The sequence below is a fragment of the Canis lupus genome, chromosome 12 (genome assembly GCF_011100685.1).
Source record: "Canis lupus familiaris isolate Mischka breed German Shepherd chromosome 12, alternate assembly UU_Cfam_GSD_1.0, whole genome shotgun sequence".
Taxonomy (NCBI): domain Eukaryota; kingdom Metazoa; phylum Chordata; class Mammalia; order Carnivora; family Canidae; genus Canis; species Canis lupus.
In genome coordinates, this window is record NC_049233.1 from 47,182,426 (window position 1) to 47,207,245 (window position 24,820).

At 36.5% G+C, this 24,820-nt stretch overlaps 1 protein-coding gene across 1 annotated transcript; it reads left to right on the top strand.

Moving 5' to 3' along the window:
• Positions 1-892: 892 nt before the first annotated feature.
• SLC35A1 (solute carrier family 35 member A1) lies at positions 893-24,061 on the top strand. Its single transcript, NM_001003058.1, has 8 exons — positions 893-908; positions 2,534-2,711; positions 15,831-15,990; positions 16,194-16,346; positions 19,060-19,126; positions 21,201-21,377; positions 21,827-21,961; positions 23,934-24,061. Exons 1-8 carry the CDS (start codon positions 893-895, stop codon positions 24,059-24,061), a joined length of 1,014 nt encoding a protein of 337 aa, NP_001003058.1.
• The last annotated feature ends 759 nt before the right edge of the window (positions 24,062-24,820 follow it).

Below are 24,820 nucleotides of genomic sequence, written 5' to 3' on the forward strand. Positions count from 1 at the left end.
ACGATGGTGTATACAACTCACTCAAACCTTTAAAAAATCAATTTAGGGAAAGATGGTGCTACAAGAGGCGTAGGCTGCTGGGTATCTTGTATCTGTTCCTGGAAGGGCTGAGGTACCTTTATATTTTTAACCAATCCACGTTATCTGGAAAGGCTTTCATTCTGCCAGTGAATTATTTCTAACATCGCTTATGCTAAGTAGTATCCTCTAGTGAGAGTGAAGATTATAGCAGTCGAAGTAAATGCCTGTTGACACAGGCACATATTTTTTGAAGCCCCTTCGTTGTGAGAGGATCATGTAGTTAGCATGCCTGGCCAAGTCAACATAATCAATGACAATGCTCACAATAAGGACACAGGACTTCTGAAAAGTACATCCATCATATTAAGTACGAGGTACAAATGCAAGGCAATGAACAAGGTGGAAGTTGGAAAAGTTGTCAAAAGTAGTTTCCGAAGCTTTACGGATTCCGGGGGTTTCTATCACAGCTTTGGCAGGCATCAATCCCTAAGACTTCCCTCCAGTCGCATTTGCTACCCAGTTACCTTGGTGAGGACTACAATTCCCAGAAGGCAACGCTCTGCTCCCTTGACTCGGCTTCCTTAGCCGGCCGGGAGATCTAGTTTACAGAACGACGCCTTGGACTCGGCTTTTACGCGCTCGTCGGCAAGGACTCTCCTCCATCCGGGTCTTCCCATTTTCGGGGGTAGCTCGGAGCGCTGAGCCTAATCTTGGTGTCAGACTGGGCAGGAAGTCGGCGGACGGTCGGCCGCCGGGGCGCTCTAGGCCGAGGGATTTTCGTCTCTATGATCACAGGAGGCGGTCTCGGGTGTCCCGAGGAGGGCGCGCGGAGGGGGCGTGCGTCAGTTCCGCGCGGGGCTGTCGGGGAACCATGGCTGCCCCAAGAGGTGAGGCCGGGGGCCGCCGGGACGGGGGAGCCCGCGGGGGCGGGGGCGGGGGCGGGGGCGCGCGAGCGTCAGCGCCTGTCCGCGCCCGCGGAGCTCTGGGGCCGGGCGTCGGCGTCGGCGTCGGCGCCCGGAGTTTGTTTGGAGCCGCTCGCGGGTGTGAGCCCGCGCCGCCGCCGCCGCCGCCGCCGCCGCCTGTCAGGGCAGCGCAGGGCGGGCAGCCTCCTGCTGCGCTGCGGCTGGCTTCCCCAAGGCGGACTCCGCGCGGGGCGTTTTGCGGCTCCACCCCGCCTCTGCCCCGACGAGCCCGCAGCGGGTGGGAACCAAATTCAGACAGGCCCGGGCTGCGGCGGACCCCGAGGGCGCCCCGCGTCCCCGCGCGGCAGCGCAGGACGGTGCCGGGTTCCGGCGGGGTCCGCGGCTGCGGTCTCTTCTGCGCCTTCTGCCCTACGGATGCTCAGAGGCTCGAGGGCGCGCTCCGGGCGCGCAGCCCACGCCGCGGCTGGTCCACGGAGCCGCCGCAGGAAGCATCACTGGGCATTACAGCAGCGCTGACACCGTACGAGACGGAGAAAGCAGTCGTTGACAGAGCGCCTTCCCTGGAGGATGTTGTGCGGGGTTGGAAGGAACGCTCCTGATATTCTGGGGGGAGGGCGACAGCCACCGCCCCCCGCCCCCCCCCCCCCCGGGGGGATAGCACGTTAGGGTATTGATATTTGATGACTAATTGGCGTTTCGTGAGAGTGGTTGTGATTCACCCCGAAGCTGAGTTTTGTTTCGCTGAGTAGGGTATGTAAGTTGGGAACGGAGTTGGATTTCTGGACCTTAGAGCTGTAGCTAGGACAGGTTGGGCGACACCCGGATTCCTTCTCCACCCTTCTACGGACTATATTTAGCTTCACCCCTGAGTAAATGTTAAACAAACACTTAAAGGATATCTTCCTGCATGGGTGCCAAGTTGTTTTCCTGGTCGGGGAACTCACGATTATCATTAAAGCCCTGCCAGGGACATTGTCTGGAGTTGTGTATCACGCTCGTATGCGTTCTCCCATTTCGAGTAAGTCCAACCTTCAGGAGTCTTTTTGTAGCAAAACAGGAATTAAGGGGAAAAAAAATAGAATTGTTTCGATAACTAACATAGGATGGGGACAGCAAGATTAATGATGAGCAAAGCTTCAAAATTACAGAATTCAATCATTATCTGAAATAGTTGCAGTAATTTACAGATTTAGGCTTATTGCCGATAAATATTTGTTCTGCCTTAGCCAAAAGTCTTATATGCCTACTATAAATGTGTGATGCTAACATTATATTATAAAGATATATTAAATATGTAATTTATTATATCCCAGACTAGCGTCAGTATGCCACATAATCTTGCAGTTGGGGCATCCTTCAGGGACAAAATCTTTGCTTAACTGGTTGATATTTAAAGCCAACTGTATTTTGTGTATGTATGTTGGTGTTCATGTACTCGGAAAGTATTGTTTTGAAATAAATTGTCAAATATCCTGGGTTTCAAAAAGTATCTTGTGCTTGAAGTTGGGAAGCATTTTGAGGTATAATATTAATTTTTATAAATATAATGCTGTCTGCTAAATAATATCTTTGTTGCACATATTTTCCAGAAAATGTCAGTTTATTATTCAAGTTCTACTGCTTGGCAGTGATGACCCTGGTGGCTGCAGCTTATACCATAGCTTTAAGATACACAAGGACATCAGACAAAGAACTCTACTTTTCAACCACAGCCGTGTGTATCACAGAAGTTATAAAGTTACTGCTAAGTGTGGGAATTTTAGCTAAGTGAGTATAAATACTTTTTAGTGTGTGTAATTGTTAATCCTCCACTTAGTTATTTTCTTTATTAGAAAATTCTGGCTGCATCTTCATAAGTTTGATTGCTCTAGAGCAGTGTTTCTCAACCAGGGGCAGTTTTGCTCCACAGGAGATCTTTTTTTAGTTGTGTCCACTTGGGTGATGCTACTGGCATCTGCTGAGTGGAGGCTAAGGATGCTGCTGAACTTTCTGCGATGCACAAAACAGCCCTCTGCAACAGAGACTCATCCAGCCCCACGTATTCATAGTGCTGAGGTTGAAGAATGTTGCTATAAACCAGGGGTTGGCAAATTATGACTTGTGGGCCAAACCCAGCTTGCTGCCTCTTTTTGTTGTAGCAGAGATTGTGTGGCTTACAGCGTCTGAACTATTTTACCATTTGACCCTCACAGAAACAAATTAGTGATTTCTGTTTCAGAGGCATATAATGATAATAATAGTTAATGTTTCTTGAGTGTTTTGTGTGTTAAGTACTGGGCACTGTGCTCAGTACTTTTCATCATCTAATCTGTATACATTTTTTTTTTTTTTTTGGTAAGTTCTATACCCTTATTTTGCCTGTACATCATCTGAGGTTCCTCAATATTATACTTACATTAATATGTGGCAACACTGGGCTTTTTTTTTTTTTTTTTGAAGATTTTATTTATTTATTCATGAGAGACACAGAGGGAGAGGCAGAGGGAGAAGCAGGCTCCATGCAGGGAGCCCGAGATTGGACTCAATCCCCGGTCTCCAGGATGACGCCCTGGGCTGAAAGGTGGCACTAAACTGCTGAGCCACTGGGCTGCCAACACTGGGCTTTGGATCAGTGACATTGTAGGAGAATCATTTTAGCTAAGGATGCATGTGATATGAGAGAGGTTTAGGAATAGGGACTTTGAAGTGACACAGACTTAATTTTAAACTTAGATGAGTTTGCACATATCTTTTAATCTCTCTAAACTTTAGTTTCTTTATATTTTAATTGCAGAAAATAATATAGGGTTGTGAGAATTAAGTAAAATCCGGTAGGAAATTGCATTGGGAGATTGATGAGATGTGAACCCTTTTGGGTCATGTGGCAGGTGAGAGTTCATACAGATTTCAAGATGTGACTTAGTGAGAGTGGAGCACCAGTGAGGAATAGCATGTGTGTAAGCTTTTAGGTAGAAACACATTGCATATAAATACTTTTAAATTTCATTTAATAGATATTTACTGATTTTTGTGTTACAGTTTTATAAAATGTGTTGCATATACAGGTATGAATGAAATATATATAGTTTCTCCTTGCTTGGAGCTTAGGTTTAGAAGAAGAGAGAAAATCAGTAAACACATGCATGATTACAAATATTATGTGAAAAAGTATAAAAATGCCTTGGGGAGGGAGAAAAGAACAGAAAAATAACTTGAAGCCATGTGGTAGCAAGCTTTAATATATTGGAGTTTAGAGGCACCTGAGTGGCTCAGTTGGTTAAGCTTCTGCCTTCGGTTTAGGTCATGATCTCAGGCTCCTAAGGCTCCCTGCTCAACAGAGTCCACTTCCCCCTTTCTGTCCAACTGTCTCCTCTGCTTGTGCTCTTTTTCGGGTACTCTGTCTCTCAAATAATCTTAAAAAATAATTTATCTTTTGGGCTTAGTTGTTAGGTTGTAAGTTGGGTAAAATCTCAGACCTTTCACAGTTTCTTACTTAATAAGATTCATTTTTATGGAGATTTGGCTTTACTTGGGGGATTTGTCATTCTGGATAATGTCAGATAAATGAGAGGTCTTATTGTACCTTTAAAAGGCAATGTTCCAAAGGCAAAAACCTCTACTACAACTACAAAAACTCTACAGCAACTTCTATATAACCTAAGAGTTTAATAAAATCTTAAGGCTTGGCTTCTTTTAAGACAAATATAGGGATATTGATAGAAGAGGGAGAAGGGAACCCATCTCTTCTTTTTATTCCCCAAATTCCACAGGGAGAAACAATTGTGACTCAAGGATGAAATAGGACTGTCATGCATGGCATCAGCCATTTTAAACTGTAAGGTCAAATCATTCAGTTGTTTTGTAACTGTTGGGAAGGTTTAAAAACCAGTGTGTAAAAAAAAGCAGCGAGGTCTTTGGTGTAGCTCAGCCATTGAGCTGTATTCTGCGAAACCACTTGGATAGACTTTATTTTGATGTTTTTCCAGCCTTGCAATGCTTGGTGTGTAGTATTTATTATTTTTCAGTTATTCAATGTTATGGGTATGGTCAGCTGTAGTTTGTTTTGTGGAAATTTTTTTTGACAATTACATAAAAATAAAAACCCAAATAATTTCTGAGAATTCGCCAGACAAGTCAGATAATGGTGCTGAAATAACAACAGTATGGAAAACCAAATACTGTACTTGATGAACATGATCATCCTCAATAATAAGTTGCTGTGTCTGACACCAGCATAATGTAAAGGCTCACAAGAGAGGCTCTTTTATGAACCTGTACCTGCAGAGTATACAAGACTAGGGACAACCAAAAAAAAGTAAAGAATTATGACATACATAGTTTTGGTAGCTGGCATTTGATATCATATGGCTAACAAGAATTTGATGAAGAAGATTCATTTAAAGCACATAAGAGTTTCTAAGTGGAAAAAGCACTGGCAATGAATTCATAAAACATGAAATTAAATGCATTTGAAACTATTGGATTTTATTATTTTATTTATTATTATTTTTAAAGATTTTATTTATTCATGAGAGACACAGAGAGAAGGCAGAGACATAGGCAGAGGGAGAAGCAGGTTCCTCCCAGGGAGCCCGATGTGGGACTCCATCCTGGAACTCCGGCATCACACCCTGGGCCAAAGGCAGACACTCAACCATGGAGCCACTCAGGCATCCCGAAACTATTGGATTTTATCTTACTATTTTATTTTATTTTTTTAAAGATTTTATTTATTTATGAGAGAGAGAGAGAGAGAGAGGCAGAGACACAGGCAGAGGGAGAAGCAGGCTTCACGCAGGGAGCCCGACGTGGGACTCGATCCCGGGATGCCAGGACCACGCCCTGGGCCAAAGGCAGGCGCCAAACCGCTGAGCCATCCAGGGATCCCCTGGAAACTATTGGATTTTAAAGTGAATATAATTTTTATGGAGAATATGTTGGCAAATTTTCATGTGCTTATTCAGAACACATCGATAGAAACTACCTGTTATTCATAACAAGAAAATATTTCTTGGAACAAAGAATTTGCTTAGTGTTAAGAATGGTCATTTCTTAGAATGGTAAAAAAAAAAGTGAAAGATAAAGGAGATTGATTTCAACCTAGGAAGTCACAGATTGATACTTATAAAATTAAATAAAAGGATATTGTGATTGCTTCTTTAGCAATATGTGATGAGACCTTTGATAATGAAACTAAAGCACAGTATAGTTCTGTCCTCATGGAGCTTATAGTCTAGTGGAGAACCAGATATTAAGCAAATAAGTAATATATGCTGTTAAGGGTAACTAGAAGATGCTACAAATAAGTATAATAGAGGGTCTCCATTTGGGTTGGAAGGCTTTCTGAGAAAGTTACATTTAAACCTAGACCTGAACATTGAGTACAACTTGTGTAGGATAAGAGCACAGAGAAAGAAGAGAGAATAGTGTGTTTGAAGTCCCTGAAGCAGGAAAATTCTTGACTCTTAGGGAATAACGGCAGCAAATCAGTATGTCTCAGTGGTGCTAAGATGAAGCAGGAGAGGTCTACAGGGTATCAAGGTAAGTCCATGGGCCTATGAAGTTTGGATTTTATCTAAAGTGCCCTCAGAAATAACTGAATGGTTTAAATCAAGGACTAACCATGACAATCCATTTTGCTTTAAGAGTCATTTTGATCTTTGAGGAGAATGGATTAGAAGGGTGCAAAGAGCTGGAAATAAGGAAGCTTATTAGGCTAGAAATAATGGCCTACTATGACAGCATAGAAGCTAATGGATCTGAGTTACGTTCTGGAAGGAGAATCTATAGGAGTTGGTGATGGGTTTGGGTACATAGTCGATTTGTATTATTCACAGTAGTTATGTTCTATGAAGTTACCATGGACACTGAATTAGTGAATATTGCTCTGCTCCTAAGGCAAAAACAGTGTTAAGTTCCTGTGAGTCTCTGGTCGCAACATTTTCATCAACTGATCAATATATAACCTTGTTTTATGCATGTTTCTTTTTAAAGACACCTTATTTAATATATGTTGATTAGCATTGAACTCACAGCCAATAGCTCTATAACTCTTGCCTAAAGAAATCTTATCTAACTTGTATTTTTCTCCTTAAGGCACATTACAGCTGTCTTGGACTTGGACATTATGCTTGGGGGCCATTTTAGAGAGCAAAATCACCACCAAAAAGCCCCCAAATGGGGAAAACGTTGCACTAAATAGGCTGCATTTGCTTACGGTGTAAAAACTGAAACAAGAAGACAGAAGCACTGTCTTTTTTCGACCTCGACTGGGGATGTGCATATTAGGCAATTCAAATTTTTGGCATCTCTGTACATGTCTGCCTATGATTGTACAAGTGCTGAGAGTATTGATTTTGGGGTTACAGATACATGTTAGCAAATAGGCAGATTTGTACACACAGAACCCATGAATAATGATCAATTACAGCAGATGAGGCAAGGGGGATCTTAAGAATCATTTTTCTTATAAAAAACTGGGTACAGTTATTTTTTTCTGAGACAGGAAGAAAAGCAGATTTGAGGGAAGGGGATATCAATACTTTCATTTTGGGTAGGTACAATATTGAGTTTTTAGTGCCACTGAGATATCCAAGTGGGCTGTGGAAAATAGGCAGTTGCACTGATGAGTTTGGAACACAGAAGAGAGGTCTGGGCTAGAGAAATAAATATGGATGTCCTTATAACATAAACTATATAATCTCATGGGATTAGAAAAGATTGGCAGAAGAGAGGAATCTCATAAAAGTATTCTCATTTTCAATGCCCTTTAACTCTGTTTACCTTAAAAGATTCCTATTTTCTGGACAATATAACCAGAAACCACAGAACCTACATGAAGAGGAACACACAGTAATATGTGCAGTATGTAGACAAACAGGAGTCAGCTTATTTAAAAAATAAGAGTCAGTGTCTCAGAATTCTTTAGGAGTTAAATTAAGCAGATTAAGGTAAACATAACTTTAACGAAGTGCCCAAATTAGGTAAATTAGAATATTTAGGTCCTAAGAATTTAAGCAGAGGCAGTTTATTTTGATGTTTTTCCAGCCTTGCAATGCTTGGTGTGTAGTATTTCTTATTTTGGGATCATAGGATGTAAAAGGCATGTACCAGGATGGTTCCTGGTGAGCTTTGGAGATCTACAGTCTAGTCACTCTTCTCATGTCAGAACTTGAGACTGGAAAGGGACTAATTAATATAATCTTGGTCTAATAAATTTGACCTGACCAAATGGATTTGGTTCCAGACTCTTATTTTAAATGAATGGCCAGTCTCTCAGGATTTAAGGTGGTAGGGAGTTTCTGTATGTAGGGAATCCTATTTGGACAGAATTCATATTGGCAATCCAGATCACATGGCAGAGACTCCATTCTCTTTGGTTCTTTCTCTTCCTTTTTCCCTTTCCTGGGGTTGGAATAGTGGGGTTGCATCCCCTGAAGCATAGGTAGTAGTATTAGTATGGTAAAAACCCTTTGTAGTCTGAAGGGTATAGCTGGCTTGCTGAAACACTGGAAGACAATAGCTTAATTTTAATCTCATATCTTCTTTGCCCTATTTATATATAGTAAAAAAAGTAAATTATAAATGAAATTCAGTTGAAATTTTTCTGTGTGATGTGTTTAAGGTATTTAACTTTCTGAAGGAAATGTAGACTTGCTTTGGTGAGGAGTACAGTATATAACATCTTTCAGATTGTGGTAAGAGAACAAAAGGCAGAGAAATGCACTCCTTGGTGTGGTCTCCAAGAAAACTGGGCATTAAATGAGGAAACTACTTCTATAATATATAATGTTGTAAGTTAAAACCACCTTAGGAAAACCAAAGAATAATGCTGCTTTTTGGCACTATCGTAAAAAAGGAATTTTTGAAAACCTAATGAGCAGATACCTAACTTCTTTAGAAAGCAAGAAACTACACTGTGGAATACAATCTGTTAATCACTGTCAAAATGTGTTGTGTAAAGTGCCAAATATCTTTTAAGATTGCAGCAATTAAATTTACTGCATTCATATATCAGGATTACTGCTATTGAGAGTGGCGGGCTACCAGAGTGATGTTAAGGAAACATTCTTTCCGGTCTCCCCTCAGACAGTGAGGGAAACATGCAGGTAGATACAGCCAATTTTCATTCCATTCTTGTCCCTCTATTTTAGTTGTAGCTATAATTTCATCTTCTATTATGAAAATCTTAGGTTGAGGGAAGATTTGCCAAAGATACTTAGAAAGTGATTGGCAGTGAGAGGATTAGAAGACAAGTTCCCTGATCTCTAATTTTCAAATTATGGGTCTTTCAGAACAGTGAAATAATTGAGGTTTTGATTAGCTAAGACAAAGATAAGAATGTAGTAGCATTGTTAGACATTTCAGTGATTTTGTTTTATCTTCTGATTTTTCTTTTTTATTTCCGAATGCCAACATTTTACCATGTACATTTTATATTCTTTCTCTGTATATACTTGTGCATTTTTTACAAACTATTTGAGAGGAAGGTCACACAAGATGCTGCTTTGTCCCTAGATTCTTTAGTGCATATTTCCTAAAAACAATGACATTGTTACCTAATCATAAAATACCAAAATTGAGATACTAGTATTGACATAATATTATTATTTAATTGACAAACCTTAGATAATTTTGCCAATTGCCCTAGTGTCCTTAAATAGTAGAATAATTACATTCAGTTGTCACATCTCTAGCTTCCTTTAATTTGGGACAGTTCTCCCAAATTTCTTTTTTGCATGTCTTTGACATTGTTGAAGAGCATAGTCCATTTATTTCATAGAATGTCAATTTATGTTTATTGAAAGCTTTCTTATGATTAAATTTAGTTGTATTTTTTGTTTTTGTGGCCAGAAGTATCACAGAAATGGTGTGTCCTCACTGCAGTGTATCATCAGGCATGTAATATCTATTTGCCCCATCACTGGTAATTTAATTTTGATTTGATTAGGGTAGTGCCTGCTAAGTTTCTCCACATAGAGTTACCCATTTTATCTTTGTAATTAATGAATATCTTGTGGAGAGATACTTCGTGGCTAAGGAAATACGGTTTCTCCTATCATTTTCACTCACTAAATTTATTGCCCATTAATGTTGCCAAATAGTAATTTCTTAATTTCATTGTTCCTTGTACATTTATTAGTTGCCTACTCTAAGAAGCATTCCCTTTCTGTTTCTGTCTCTCTCTCTCATACACACAGCATAGATTCATGGATTCATTGGGCTGGAATCCATTATCATTGTTTATTTTGATGCTAAAATTATCCCAGATTAGGGCAGTGGGATCTTCAAGTTTTTTTCCTGTTTTCTTTTCTTCTCTTTTCTTTTTCTCTTTTCTTTTCTTTCTTTCTCTTTCTTTCTTTCTTTCTTTCTTTCTTTCTTTCTTTCTTTCTTTCTTTCTTTCTTTCTTTCTTTCTTTCTTTCTTTCTTTCTTTCTTTCTTTCTTTCTCTTTCTTTTCTCTTTTTTTAATGTTTCTGTATGTGTATGTCTATGTCTGTGTGTATAACCATGAGTTGTAATATTGAGATCTGTAATTCTGATCTCATACACAGTTTACTTTAAAACTTCCCTTCCCATAGTTGCTCCCTTCTCTAATGGTGATGCGTCTAGGTTCTGTTATCCTTAAGATATTTACTTATTTGCTTAATCTTCGAGTACATGAGTAGATTCAGTTTCTAACATAGAGCTGTGAAAATCCTACTCACTAAACAGTATTTGTATGTAGTTCTTTTTGCCTTTCATTTTAGAACATACAGTAAGAAGACTTTTTTAAGAATAGTTGGGTCAGGGGTCCCTGGGTGGCGCAGCGGTTTGGCACCTGCCTTTGGCCCAGGGCACGATCCTGGAGACCCGGGATCGAATCCCACGTCGGGCTCCCTGCATGGAGCCTGCTTCTCCCTCTGCCTGTGTCTCTGCCTCTCTCTCTCTCTCTCTCTCTCTGTGACTATCATAAATAAATAAAATCTTTAAAAAAAAAAAAAAAAGAATAGTTGGGTCAGTTCTTTTTTCCCCTTCAGTGTAATTTTGTTATTCATTAAAAAAAAAAACCTGACAAGTTTTTCTGGTTTGTTTGTAATTTTAGGTTTCCCCATTCTTGTTGATTTTACTTATAATTTATAGTAATTTTTGGAATGTGAAATTATACTTATTTCAGTAAGCTAGAACTGCAAGAATAGGAATGCAGGGAAGAATTAATAGATGGCTGCTTAGGTAAGATTTAAAGTTTACATGGTCTGATTGGTGGAGTTTTAATTACCCATACTATGCATATATGGATGGTATATGCTAATGCTCCACTTTACGTTGTTTTTCCTGCTTAAATGTTTTATTTTCGAGATTGTTCCATGTCCGTACATAGAAATCTAAATCTAAATCTTTTTAAGAGCTGCATGGTGTTCCATTATTTGGATGTATTATATATACTAGCCTCTATTGTTGGGCATTTGGGTTGTTTGCAGTCTAAACAAAGGCATAACAACCCATCTTCTTACACTGTTGTGCATATGTATGATTACATCAGATCACTTTTAAATTGAAGAGGAAATTACTAAATCCTGTTTTTAGGAGGAGGGGACAGATTACAGTCCAAAGTTGCAAAAGTTCTATGTGATTAAATTGATTTTTAAAGAACTTTGAATTACCAATTTCTGAGTTATACTCTAAAACTTAAAACAGTATAATGTCTAAAATATTTTGGTTTTTCAAACTAGTTACTACTCCACGTCACAGGAAAATTACTGGTTAGCTGTATGCTTTATTAAATGCTATCATAGCTGTTAAAACGGACAGTTTTTATTTAAATCTGTCACTTGTGGAATGAAGAAATGAAACTACAAAACTTTCACATTGTCTTAGAACAAAGTCACTTTTTATTGTTTGCTCTTCATCAGTCTATAAAGACTAAGTAAACTTAGCAGGTTGTGTAAATATACTATATTTTGAGTGTGTTTAGTAATAAACCAAATACATTATATAAGACTGGAGAAAATTATTTTACTCCAGAAAAATTATTATTTTAATTATTTTCTGGCATTTCCTAGAATAATGGCTTACATTATAGATTATCTAGTCCTGTTTTGTTTCTCCTGCTGGGTTTGTTTATATATACATATATATTATTTATTTTTTATTGCTAAGACTTGGTTTATATTTTTTCATAACTTATTACTACACGTAACATCAGATCTAAACATTTACTTAACCATTCAAACTTCCTAAGCTACTGTTTGTCAAGTCACTCTTCTAGAAGACCAGAAATACTGTTCTCATAAAATCTGTAACACTGGGTTTGCATTTTTATTTTATTTTATTTTATTTTATTTTATTTTATTTTATTTTATTTTATTTTATTTTATTATTTTATTTTATTTTTTTATTTTTTTGGGGTTTGCATTTTTATTTATTTATTTTATTTTATTTTATTTTATTTTATTTTATTTTATTTTATTTTATTTTATTTTATTTATTTTATTTTTTTTGGGTTTGCATTTTTTGACACCTCTTTGTACCCATGTTGTAACGGGTTTAGGATCATAGGATGTAAAAGGCATGTACCTTACATGATGCCTCCAAGTAGTTCTCATCAGATCAGGAGCTGGGAGAACAAGGCCTACTTTTTGACCAAATATAAATATAGGTCAGAAAAAAATTGGTTTCAGCCTGTTGATAGGAAATTTTTAGGGGGGAAGGCACCAGTGGAATCTCTGTAATCAATGAGGAGTTTCAGAATTTCTTCAGATAACAAAAGGTTGCACATTCTATTCCAGCAATAAAAATCAAAACAAATTGTTCGATTAAGAAATTTAATGGGAGACTATATCTAAAAAAAAAATTTGTGCTTTTGGATTACACATGCTCTTTTTTAAATCTAGCAATGTCACATACAATGGAGTTTAATACATTTGTTTTTTACAAAAGGTACTTAGTAAAGTATTTGATTTCTAAGAAAACAGGGCAGGAAAATGGAAGAAAAAATCACCTTTGGCTTTTATGTGTTCCTTTTTATAGTATATTCAAGGCTGTAGTATATTTAGAATTGATTATTTTTGTTTAATAGTAAAACAGTAGATGACAACTAGTGTTTTCTAGAAGATATGTTATTTTTTATCTTTAGTGAGTAAAGCTAATTATAAGCTTTAAGAGCTATATTCTTAACATGTGTTAAACAGGATTTAATTTGATTAATACTAAAATCATTTATTTCCTTAAACTGTGTGCTAAGATTTCCACATATTCTTTCTTAGGCCCCCTAAGTCTCTTTATTTTACTGATAGTTTTCTATTCTTGAGCTTTTGTTTTTTAAATTATTTTTAGCATCCTCTGCCTTTGTAACTTAGTTCAAAATATTTTATTATAATTATATAATACTGCTATAATTATAAGGCACTACAGTGAAACCTGAACTCTCCAGTAGTTAACATTCTGATATAGCTTGGCTTCTCTAATATCTGCATTAGAAAAGGAACCAGAAAAAAGTACTGAAGCCTTTCTGGCAGTGAATAAGTATCTCCTAAGCATTCAACAGAAAGGATATAGCCAGGAGAGCCAAAGATCTGAAGGTCAATCCCTGATACACTAGATTTACTGGTTTGTCACAACGAAGGAAAGGAGTACTCAGGTTGACGAGTGATGTCTCATAGGCACTTCTTTTATGTTGAAAGCTGCAAGTGCAGTAGAAGAGATAAGGAGAAAAGGGACCACAGCAATTCTGATATTGATACAGGCATGGTGGAATAGTAATGAGGTACTTATGTAGTCCATATTCCAACAAGGTAAAGAGGGTCAGTGATAAAGAGACCACCTCTTTTCTGGATAGGCGATAATTCATTTTATATTATTGAAGGCTTAGAGTATCTCTAAGGGGTAGAGGTAAATTGGCATTGCCCAGAACAAGTGATTAGGGAAGGGATAATAGCCACTATACTCGAGCTTGGGGAATCTAATGTAGGGAATTAATGAACATGGCAGTGGAATGTGGGCGATGGGTACAAACAGGTATCTCTTAGTTCGTTAGGGAACCACTCTACAGATAGAGCAGTATGTGTCAGTATTTTAGAAGGCATTAAAAGTAACAGTACACTGAAAGCAATGTCCTGTACTTCACAGTTTTATAAGATTTATATCTCTGCTATCTTGTGCTTACTAGTGGGAAATAGGACATTAAGGAAAATGTTCCGGTATGTTTTCTAATACATCATCCTGTTACGATAGCTCTTTTGAGCTGTACTCCTGTGGTTCTTCATTCTTATTTTAATTGTTTCTCTTTAGTTTTGTTCGTCAATTCTATAATTGAGGGAAAACATTCTCTGAAAAAAATGAGTTTTGAGGTGTTGAGGAAGCATATAGGACATCTTAGATTTGCATTCAAAATTGAAAAAAGACTCAAATGTTTAAAGGGCCAATCTTTAGTACTGGAAAATTCTACTACCTAGAATTTCTTCATAGTCATCTTTTTGATATTCTTTCCCTTTTCTGAATAGAGTTTATAGCCTGCCACCACGCCATGTGCATTACTTTTCAGCATATAGATTTACCATTGTGGGGTAGAGCATGCTGAATTTGGCACCTGAAGAAGACCTGTAACTAAGAAGGATGTCTTTTGTTTCTATGCTAGGCCAAATTTCCTGTCACATGTAAGCATTTTCTTGGGGGCTGGAGAGTTCTACAGTGGATAGGTATAGGTAATAAGTTTGACCTTGTTGACTTTTTGATCCCCTTCAGAACATGTGTAATTATTTTTGCTGTATTTATATATGACAAAATTCAGTTAATGACTGTTGATTCTGTTAAGCAAACATAATAGAGGCTTAGTGTGACTGTCATTAACTTGGAGTTGAAACAGATCTGTTTCCCTGCAGAAATATTATGGCCTTGTCCTCTTAAGGATATTGTGAACTTAAGGACCCTTTTGATATAAACCCTTGTATGGTGTTGATGCTTAATATAAAACACACTTTTTTATTTTCAGGAAATTTTCAAGAGGGCAAATATGAACCGAATTAACTAGTTCCTCCTGAGGAAAAAATATGAATAGTTAAGAGCATGTATCATCAGTATGCATCAAGTAGCAAACTTTATGTACATTACAAATACAGTTTAGTATTGGTATTAGTAAATTATTATTTCCTGCAAATTTTTTGCAGTTGGTATAGTAAAATTATTTCCTGCAAGCTTATAGATATGTACTTCAGTTTTATAAGAGTATGCTTTGATTTATCGTGTACTAGATTTCATAAGCACTGAACTAATTTACAAAGAATATTGACCTGAATTGCTCAATCCCTATCCCAAGTAACTTCCATAATTATCAAAGCTTTTTTCTTGTTTGTAATTTAAACGTATAGTAATTAAAAAAAAAACAAAACCTTTAAAAATAGATAAGCAATCTAATTAGAATGAGGGTGAGCTTGATGTAATGGCAGTTAAAATGGGAGGGATTAAATTTTTATAGGTAATATCAGCAATTCTGGTTTCCTATTATGTCATTATTTAATATACTTAAAAACTCCTGGAGCTTTGACCAGAGGTTGATGATGGTAAGCCTCATTGTCATATTTTCCCAAAAAAACCTTGTAATTGTTTTTCTTTTACACAGTTATGTTTCTTTTAATCTAAAATTAGTTGAAATTATAAAAACAAAATAAATTTGCTAAATTACATCAATAGACCTAACACCTTACAGCTATTCTGTGTGAAGGAATCTTATCAAAAGGACACTATATAGAGGCACCTGGCTGGCTTAGTTGGTAAAGCACATGACTCTTGATCTAGGGGTTGGGAGTTGAGCTGCATGTTGGGTGCAGAGTTTATTTAGAAATAAAATCTTAAAAAAAAAAAAAAAAAAAAAAAAAAAAGAAAAAGATGGTCTTTAATTTTCTCACCTCTTTCTCTCCCTTTTGTTTTCAAAGAGAAGCTGGTAGTCTGGGTAGATTCAAGGCATCTTTAAAAGAAAATGTCTTGGGGAGCCCCAAGGAACTGATGAAGTTAAGTGTACCATCATTAGTGTATGCTGTTCAGAACAATATGGCTTTCCTAGCTCTTAGCAATCTGGATGCAGCAGTATACCAGGTAAGTGGAGGTGAATGACAACAAAAAATATAGGATCTTAAAAACAAGTTTTTAGGGTGAAAAGATTTTTTTTTTTTTTTTGGGTGAAAAGATTTTTATTAACCCTTTATCACGTTATATTTTTTTCTCCATAATTCTGTTAATATCAAATATTTGTGTCAGACTATTGTTATGAGTTCATTAATTCATTGTTTTGTTTCTAGGTGACCTATCAATTGAAGATTCCCTGCACTGCTTTATGTACTGTTTTAATGTTAAACCGGACACTCAGCAAATTACAGTGGATTTCAGTTTTTATGCTGTGTGGTGGAGTCATACTTGTACAGTGGAAGCCAGCCCAAGCTACAAAAGTTGTGGTAAGAAACAAATACCATACCTAAAATAGAAGACTTCCTTAAGTCTTATGACACTTTAGACAGTCATATTGATGAATGTAGTATGATTACATTTCTTTGATTGAAAGGAATCTTTGCCCTACAGATAGGCATTTTTAATTTTTTTTTTTACTCCCTTCGGATACAGATAATATAACTGATTGGAATCCCCTCCTTTAGTTTTTCTGGGTGGGAATATGACTAAAATATATTAGAGATGGAAAATACCATTAATGTAATCAACTCCCTTCGTTTTATGGAGGACAAAATTGAAGTTCAAACAACTGAAGTAACTTGTCCATAGTTACACACTAACAGCTGACCTGTGATATAATTTTATCAGTTTCCAGTTTGTATGTTCAGAACTCACAGGCCTTTTAGACATTTTCTCAAGAACCCTAAGCAAGGTTTTCTCCATCTAATTGTCATGTTTTCCTTCAACTCCCAGTTTTTTAAATCTTTTTGTACATACTCCCACTGTCAGTGATAGGGATTATAGAATAGTAGTGTTTTTACTGATAATCAATAACTAAAATAGGGCCAAAAGTGCCTTTATAATTTTCAGTTTAAGAGTTCAGTGTTGAGGTACATACCTGATTTTTTTTTAAAGTGTAATATACTTTATAGATTATTTTTACAAAGAGAATTAGGAAGTGGAAACTGAATTTCCCTCAACAACCGAAGAGTCTCTTTACCTCTTAGGAAATAAAAGACCACAGTTCTCCTATAAATATAAGGTGGCTGAGGATGTACGGAGAGCTTGTGCCAAGTAGGAAGTCAGTCATTTTTTAGGTAGTTTCTAGCCAAAAACTAGGTGGAGGATTCCCCCCTCACCTGCCAGAAAATGAGGTTTAGATGAATATTTATTGTCTTCACATATTTAATATATTCTTGGTGGTATTTCAAGACAGTGACCAAATATGTACTGCACATTTAATTCAGTTGTAGACTCTCATAGAAATAATTTATTGGGAAGTAAGGCAAACAGAAGTGAAATATGAACTTTAAGACTTTACACCATTACAAAGCATGCTAGGTCCACCTCATATAGGTAATGTATGTGAAAAGCTCAGTAATCTAACGCAGAGTATATGGCAGCTTTCCTACTTTTGGACCACTCTATAAAGTTCTTTCATATTTTAAGCAAAGTGCAGCTTCTGGTAACTGCCCCTCATTGTTCTTTGTTCTTGTTAGACTAACGCAAATCCCAATTCACTATATATGATGATCCTTTGTATGTTTGAGTACAGTCACACCACCACCATCCAAATTTTTTCCTCCCCATTGAGACAACCTTGTTGTTTCTTTCATAATACATTTCTAAAGATTTCTTGCTCCCTGCTGCTTGTCACAGTACTTCCTTATATCTCTTATAGATGTATTCATTGATTCTTGTCCTTCAGTAGTCTTAAAACTTCCCAAGTAGTGTGGGGTGTAACTTGTGAATTACCTCCTCTGTTCTGAATACTAGAGACTTGTTAAATTAGCCTATAAGTCTATAAGTTTTCAGAGGAGGTGGGGGGAGAATAGCCATTCCATAACTGATTATACACAAAACATTTCACAGTTTATCGCAAATGTGTTATGTGTGTGAGCTTTTCCTAAACCAAAATGCAGAATGTGTGGGAGGGCAGAGTGGTGGGGAGACCAGAGGGAGAAAGAATCTTTTTTTTTTTTTTTTTTTTTTTTTGGGAGAAAGAATCTTAAGCAGGCTCCATGCCCAGCTCGGAGCCAGACAGCGGGCTCGATCTCACCACCTTGAAATCATGACCTGAGCCTAAATCAAGAGTTGGATGCTTAACTGACTGAGCCACCCAGGCACCCCCATTAAACTTTTTAAGTAAAGTCATGTGTTCTAGCCTTTTGCTAGGTAATCAATAGTAGTAATAACAGCTACAATCACTTATACTATCAGGCTCTTTATTTTGAATAAGGTATGTTATTGTCATAGTATAGTCATATGTCTCAACTCTTACTATTGAGATAGTATTTGTCTCTGAAGAAAGACTGATGAAAGCTCTTTGAGGATTAGTTTAGGGAAGAAAAAGGAAGTAAAGTTGAAACAGTAGATTAGGGCACATTTACATGCATCTTTTAGCACAGAATTAGGATTATATATACCTGTCAGTCTCCTCTATCCTGTAGTCTCCAGTATCCTCTATCCTCCTCTATCTCAGAACCAGAACTATGTATCATTCTCATTTTTATTCATTTAGTATATGAGAAATATCCAGTACATAGTAAGTAAGGTATTAATATTTGATAAAGATTCAGTAAAGTAGGAAAGCTTAAAAGTCATTACCTCATCCTGCAGGTGTTAGGGAATAAATGAGTAAAACTGTTACCATTTACATCATTGACACTATCAGGGCCTGAGTTTGGGTGGTGGCAGAAGTTAAAATTAAGAGGCAAGCTGACTATGCAAAATACTGTGCTAGGTTGCCTGTTGTTAGGAAATGGGCACGCATGTTCTGGTAAACATACACCACGGCTACAATTTGAGTGATACATTTTATAACTTCAGTGCTTTTTCAGAGATTTCTGGGATGGCCTTTTGTTTGTTTCTGTCTTTCTCTAGAGGATAGCGGGGTCTCATGTGGCATATACTTTCAAGAGAACTGTAATACAGATTTTTATAGTCATTTGCTCTCTTGGATGAATTTTGTCACTAATCACTTTTAAAACATTATTGCAGGTGGAACAGAATCCATTGTTAGGGTTTGGCGCTATAGCTGTTGCTGTATTGTGCTCAGGATTTGCAGGTAAATGATAAATGCATTGTTTTATTCTGTTAAAAATTTTAAACAAGATTAAACTCTACATAGGGATCTAGTTCATCTTATTTCATTGTAACAATTTTATTCCCAGTAAGGCTTATCCTCCAACTTACTGTTTTGTGCCAGCTGTTTTTTCAGTAAATGTGTGGCAGTGTTGAATTCAGTTCAGACCTCATTCATACTTGCTGTTATCTGAGAACATACTTACTCATGTTCTTACATCATGCTTACCATCAGTCCAGCTAAGGATTGGACTAAGGACCAAAAAGTAAATGAACAAAGACTTCTGAAAATGGAGGAAGTTATTAGCAGTTAGAAAGCTCAAGTATCTCCATTTTCCTGGAAATGGCACTATCTTCAGGTATGATTCTGCTGCTTTAGGTGTTCAGTTACCAGCTCAGCATCTGTTTTTCCCTCTTAACCTTAAGTTCTTCCTCTGCTTTAACAGATTAGGAATTCTGGAATAGGGAGAAAAGGAGGGCAGGGTGGAGAGTACCTCAGAAAAGTTGATACATAGAAGCACCAGCCAAAAAGGGAGGGAGGAAAACCAAAATCACTAACATCAAAAAAACATGAAAGTCTAGATTCATGTGTAGGGACAAGAAATCCTCCACTTAATCAAGAAGAGACAAAGTATGGATGTTAGTACAACATGTGTTTTAGAAATAGTTCAACAGAGAACCTCAAAGTTCTTTTTAGCAAAGAGTGTATTTGTTATAGCTATGTTATTATTTATCTTTATTTGTGCTTTTTCAAAAGTTAGGATTCTTTTTACTTTTGACTAAGAAAGTAGGTGGGATATGGAAGTGAAATATTGCTTGTAGAAAAGATGTTTGGTAAGAGGAAAACAATCTAAATTTAGGATATATTTAATGATAGCATCATGCTAAATTTTTATTCTTAGGAACAAGCAAATTAGAAACAAAAATTGAATTACCCAAAAAATAATACGCTATTAGACGTTACTACCATTTTGAACAATTAAATGTTTGTGTCCAACATTTTATTTAGTTCCACCTTTCAATACACAATTTAGGAAATGGTGGGTGGTTTAATATCCCTTTATGCTTGGAGTAACTGAGTACCTAATAGTTAAGTGGTTTTCTCAGATAGAATATTAAAAAATGGGAATAGGAATAGCCATTATATGTTTGTTCCCTTTCTCTGGCTCTTTCTAACACACATTCACCGAAAACAATCTTGTTTTTCATTAGAATTTTTAGTTGATTAGTATTTGAGTGGCAGTTTCTAAGTCTGTAATTAACATGGTGTTTATAATGAAAATCTTTGATGAATACATATATTCATTTTTAAGTATAAAACTTTTAGCAGTGGTATGTGATTTTGGGTGTATGTAATAAGGAGTCGTTTGCTCTTTCAGAATATCTGAAAAAACTATGGACCCTCAACCCCAAGAAAAATACATGTATACACAAAATGTATTATCTGTGAGGGAGTTCATGGTCCTTCTGCCATTGTGTATGAACTTGGCTTGTTGAACCTTGCTTTAAAGGAAAATGGCTTCACTCAGCAAGTTCTATTTAAATTTTATTTTGGTTGTTACTCTGTAAAAAATCCCAAGTGGTGATTATATAGGTTATTTTGCAAAGCTGGGAGTTTTCATTACTAGGCAGATATTACAGGGATATGATTTTTTTTTTCAGGGATATGATTAAGATAATTGACTCTAATAGTATAGTTTTCTAGCCGGCCAAAGCAAGTCTATTATTGGCATTAACAGAGAGCTTCTGTGATCTATCTGACTGCTATAATAAAGGCAGAAACTGTTCTTAATAATTTGAGTCTTCTGTTAAATGTGGGTTATAAAGTTCCTTTTTAGTTATTAATCTTTATGCTTTATAAAAATACATGTTGGTAATATCTAAGATGCCACATGTCACAACCAACATAATAAATGTGCATTTGATGTAAAATGTGTTTGTTCCCTGAATTATATACCTTACATCGTCATACCTCTGTTCTTGTTCTAAATGAAAGGCATTTTAAATTAATTTTTAATAGTATCTCTCATATTTGCATATCTAATTTTTTTTTCCAGGAGTGTATTTTGAAAAAGTTTTAAAGAGTTCAGATACTTCCCTTTGGGTGAGAAACATTCAAATGTATCTCTCAGGGATTGTTGTGACATTAGTTGGCGTCTACTTGTCAGATGGAGCTGAAATTAATGAAAAAGGATTTTTCTATGGTTACACATATTATGTATGGTTTGTCATCTGTAAGTATCCAGGAATTAAAAGTTCTGGCTAGATCTTTTTTTTTTTTTTTTTTAAGTTGTGTTTTAAGCCTTTATAACATTTCGAAATTGTTCCTTTGATACTTTGAACACCAGTTTGAAAATGTAATTTTGGTTTTATTGACTGACTTTTGTGGCATAGCTATCCCAAAGCAATTTTGCCTTCACAATCAAAAGTATCTAATATGCTAGCAATAAATGTGTACAATTTAGTAGTAGACCACATAGCCCTCTGGGCATGTGAAAAACAATGTTGTTTTGTAGGAACTATTACTCGATTTTAGTACAAACTCTCTCAGATGGCTACTTGTAAGGAAAATAGTATTTTCCTAGGTAAATTAGTGTGGCATCTCTAGGGGTGAAAATTGCTTTGCTGTCATAGAATGTTCCATTATTTGAGTGTTAAGATTTTATCTCTTTGTGTATACAAGTTCTTGCAAGTGTTGGAGGCCTCTACACTTCCGTTGTGGTCAAGTACACAGACAACATCATGAAGGGTTTTTCTGCGGCAGCAGCCATTGTCCTTTCTACCTTTGCTTCAGTGATGCTGTTTGGGTTACAGATAAGTATGTCTTAGTTTGTATTTTTAAGTTTTTAACACAGAAGAGTTTCCCACTTCTTGATTCATTTCATGTTATTAAATATGGCAGTTGATCATTGTGCCTTACTCAGATTGTTTTGTTATAGTTTATAGTTGTATGAGATACGGGTTAGCAGTACTAAGGTGTTTGCAGTCATCCTAGAGCTTATGCTGAGGGGTACTGGGTCTACTGAGAGTGAGAGGGCTATGGAGGAACCTTTTTTGGAGTCAGGACCTCCCTGCTCCCCAGGGTTGAGATACAAAACAACTTGAATACTTCTTACGTCCAGGTGAACATAGTGTTGATTAGGTATGCAAGAAAATGAATACAAGGACTTTAGGGGATGATTCCTTTCAGCAATACAATTAAAATAAGGCTTTCTCTGATGAAGGAAGAACAGAAAACTCATCTCCCTGAGTTTGTACCTTCCTAATTTTTAGACTTGGGTATAAATTGGTTTTGAAGCAACAATCCAAATCTAAATTAAAGATATCTTTGTTTCACTTAATATGTAATTAATACAAAATTCATTACCATAGATGACATTCTGGCACCCTCACAATGTGAGTCCTTCTAATATATATTTCCTTAGCCCACACCCAGCATTAAGTTGGCTTCTGAATTATTTAAGTAGTGATTTTGACTTAACATTTCAGGGTGCTGTAATAATAATTTTCTTTACTGATCAATTATACCACAATCTGTTAAATACTGACATTAAGTAAGAGACCTGGCTTATATTTACATTTGATTTTAAAATGGACTCTTGTTATAAATGCAAATAGAGGAACACCAAGCTTGTAGAAATCTTACAAAACCATTTTATAGTATGGTTTTAAGTTCTGCCTGTATCATTTATTAGTGGTGCAGCTTTGGGGTGGGGGAGGGAAGTTACTTAACCTGTGTCTTAGTTTCTGCATCTGTAAAATGGGACTGACCATATCACCCATCTGCTAGGGTGGTTTTGGTGAAATGCTTAGAATAATGCCTGGCACACAGTTATGTATTTTGTAGGAGGCCAGCCACTTACCATTTTAGTATCAGTGTATATAGGTGCTGTTTTAGATGTATTTCTTACCTGATTTGGGTGAAATTTTAATTGTAGTTCTGATCCTTCCTTAACAAATCCTTTTGCCTTTGATCCTAAGGGATACTTGGGAACAGTGAAAAATGCTTTTGGTCAGTGTTCTTGCTGATGGTCATGGAAATGAATTAGAACATCTTAGAAATCTTCCAGTTTTCTACTTAGATTTAACTTCCTTTTTTTGAAGGCAAAGCTAGTTAGGAGTGAACTAAAATCATAGCTTGATGTCATTTCTCTGTGTGCCATTTTTAGAGCTAGTAAGATTGTGCTCTTGTATTCCATATAGAATATGGTTCAGTTTTGAACAGAATATACACTTTTGACGTAGACTTTGACATAAGTGTTTATGTATAAAATGCCTGTTTGTCAAGTTTGGACAAGCTAAAGAAAAAAAAAAGCTAGCAGAAAATGGAATTGTACTCAGTAAATCACCACTTCATTTCCTATTCAGAAATTTTCACTGGTTTGAGTCATTGGTCATCTAACTCAGAAATTTTGCTCAACTACCTTTTACTCTAAATTTCTGCAGGTTTCTAGTGCCACGAAAAAAGCCACATTCCACTGCTTTTCTTTAAATTAGCATATAGGGAAGTTAGTATATTCTTTGTCAGTGGCCCAGGACAGGCATACTTGTGTTCTTGGAAAGTGTATAGTCATTCCCTTGACTGTACTTTTTTTTGGTGGTGAGGGGTGCTGGGGAGCTAGAATTGATTATCTTTCTAAACCTTACTATCATAAAAGTAGAACACTTAGATTTATTTTCCATATGATCTAATGGTATAAACCCATAATAAAAGATTTCAAAATTTAAAATTATTATGATATAGTTTTAAGGACACAAATACAAATTAAACTTATTTTTTTTCTTTTCAGCACTCACCTTTGCTCTGGGCACTCTTCTTGTATGTGTTTCTATATATCTGTATGGATTACCCAGACAAGACACTACATCCATCCAACAAGGAGAAATAGCTTCAAAAGAGAGAGTTGGTGGTGTATGATTTCAGCCTCAAAAGAGATTCCTACCAAGACTAAGCTGTTTGGATTAAACTGGAGCCTTAAGTCAATCCCAGAAGGTAGCTTAAACAAAAACAAACAATATGTTAACTGTGTTATAAGAATTAAGAAGAAAGCTATCTGAGTGAATTGCTACAAAGATTTAATGTGACCTGTTTTGGGTCAACCTGTTTTAAGAATGAAAGAATTTTATTACTGTATATATAATGTATATAAAAAGAATGGAGAGGATATGGTGTTAAAAAAATCACGTGAGGATACAATATTCAAATAACAAGGTTTGGGACTAGGTTAAGGGTTAAAGTGCCAAAGCCATTTCTGTACGAACTGTTTTCTTGTTCAGGTACCAGGGGAGAAGGACGACCCCTCCTTGTTCTCCAGTTGATGTACAGTATTTCATCCCAGCAGCAGTAAAGACCTAGCTCTTTTCTTACAAAAGAGAGGCAAAACCAAGATAGGCTAGTTCAGAAACAAACTGAATGTCTAACTTCTCAAACTGAATCTATTTCATAATGCAGACAATGACTTCTAGGTGGTGAATGAGTACTCCTGTAAGTGCTGTATTTGTGCCATTCATTGTCTGGATTCATGTTTCTTTGCAGTTAGATGATCTACTTTTCTTCAAAAAATATTTCTAATGTCACTTTTGTACTTTTTTTTATAAAGTATGTTTAAAACTATTGGGCTGTCAATAATTTGTGAAATTTCAGTGTTTTTAAAAAATTTTTCTATAATGTTAATGG

Coding starts and splice junctions, on each gene's coding strand:
- SLC35A1 (NM_001003058.1), top strand. Junction 15,991..16,193: donor TGGATGCAGCAGTATACCAG/GTAAGTGGAGGT, acceptor TTTTGTTTCTAG/GTGACCTATCAATTGAAGAT. Junction 19,127..21,200: donor ATTGTGCTCAGGATTTGCAG/GTAAATGATAAA, acceptor TTTTTTTTCCAG/GAGTGTATTTTGAAAAAGTT.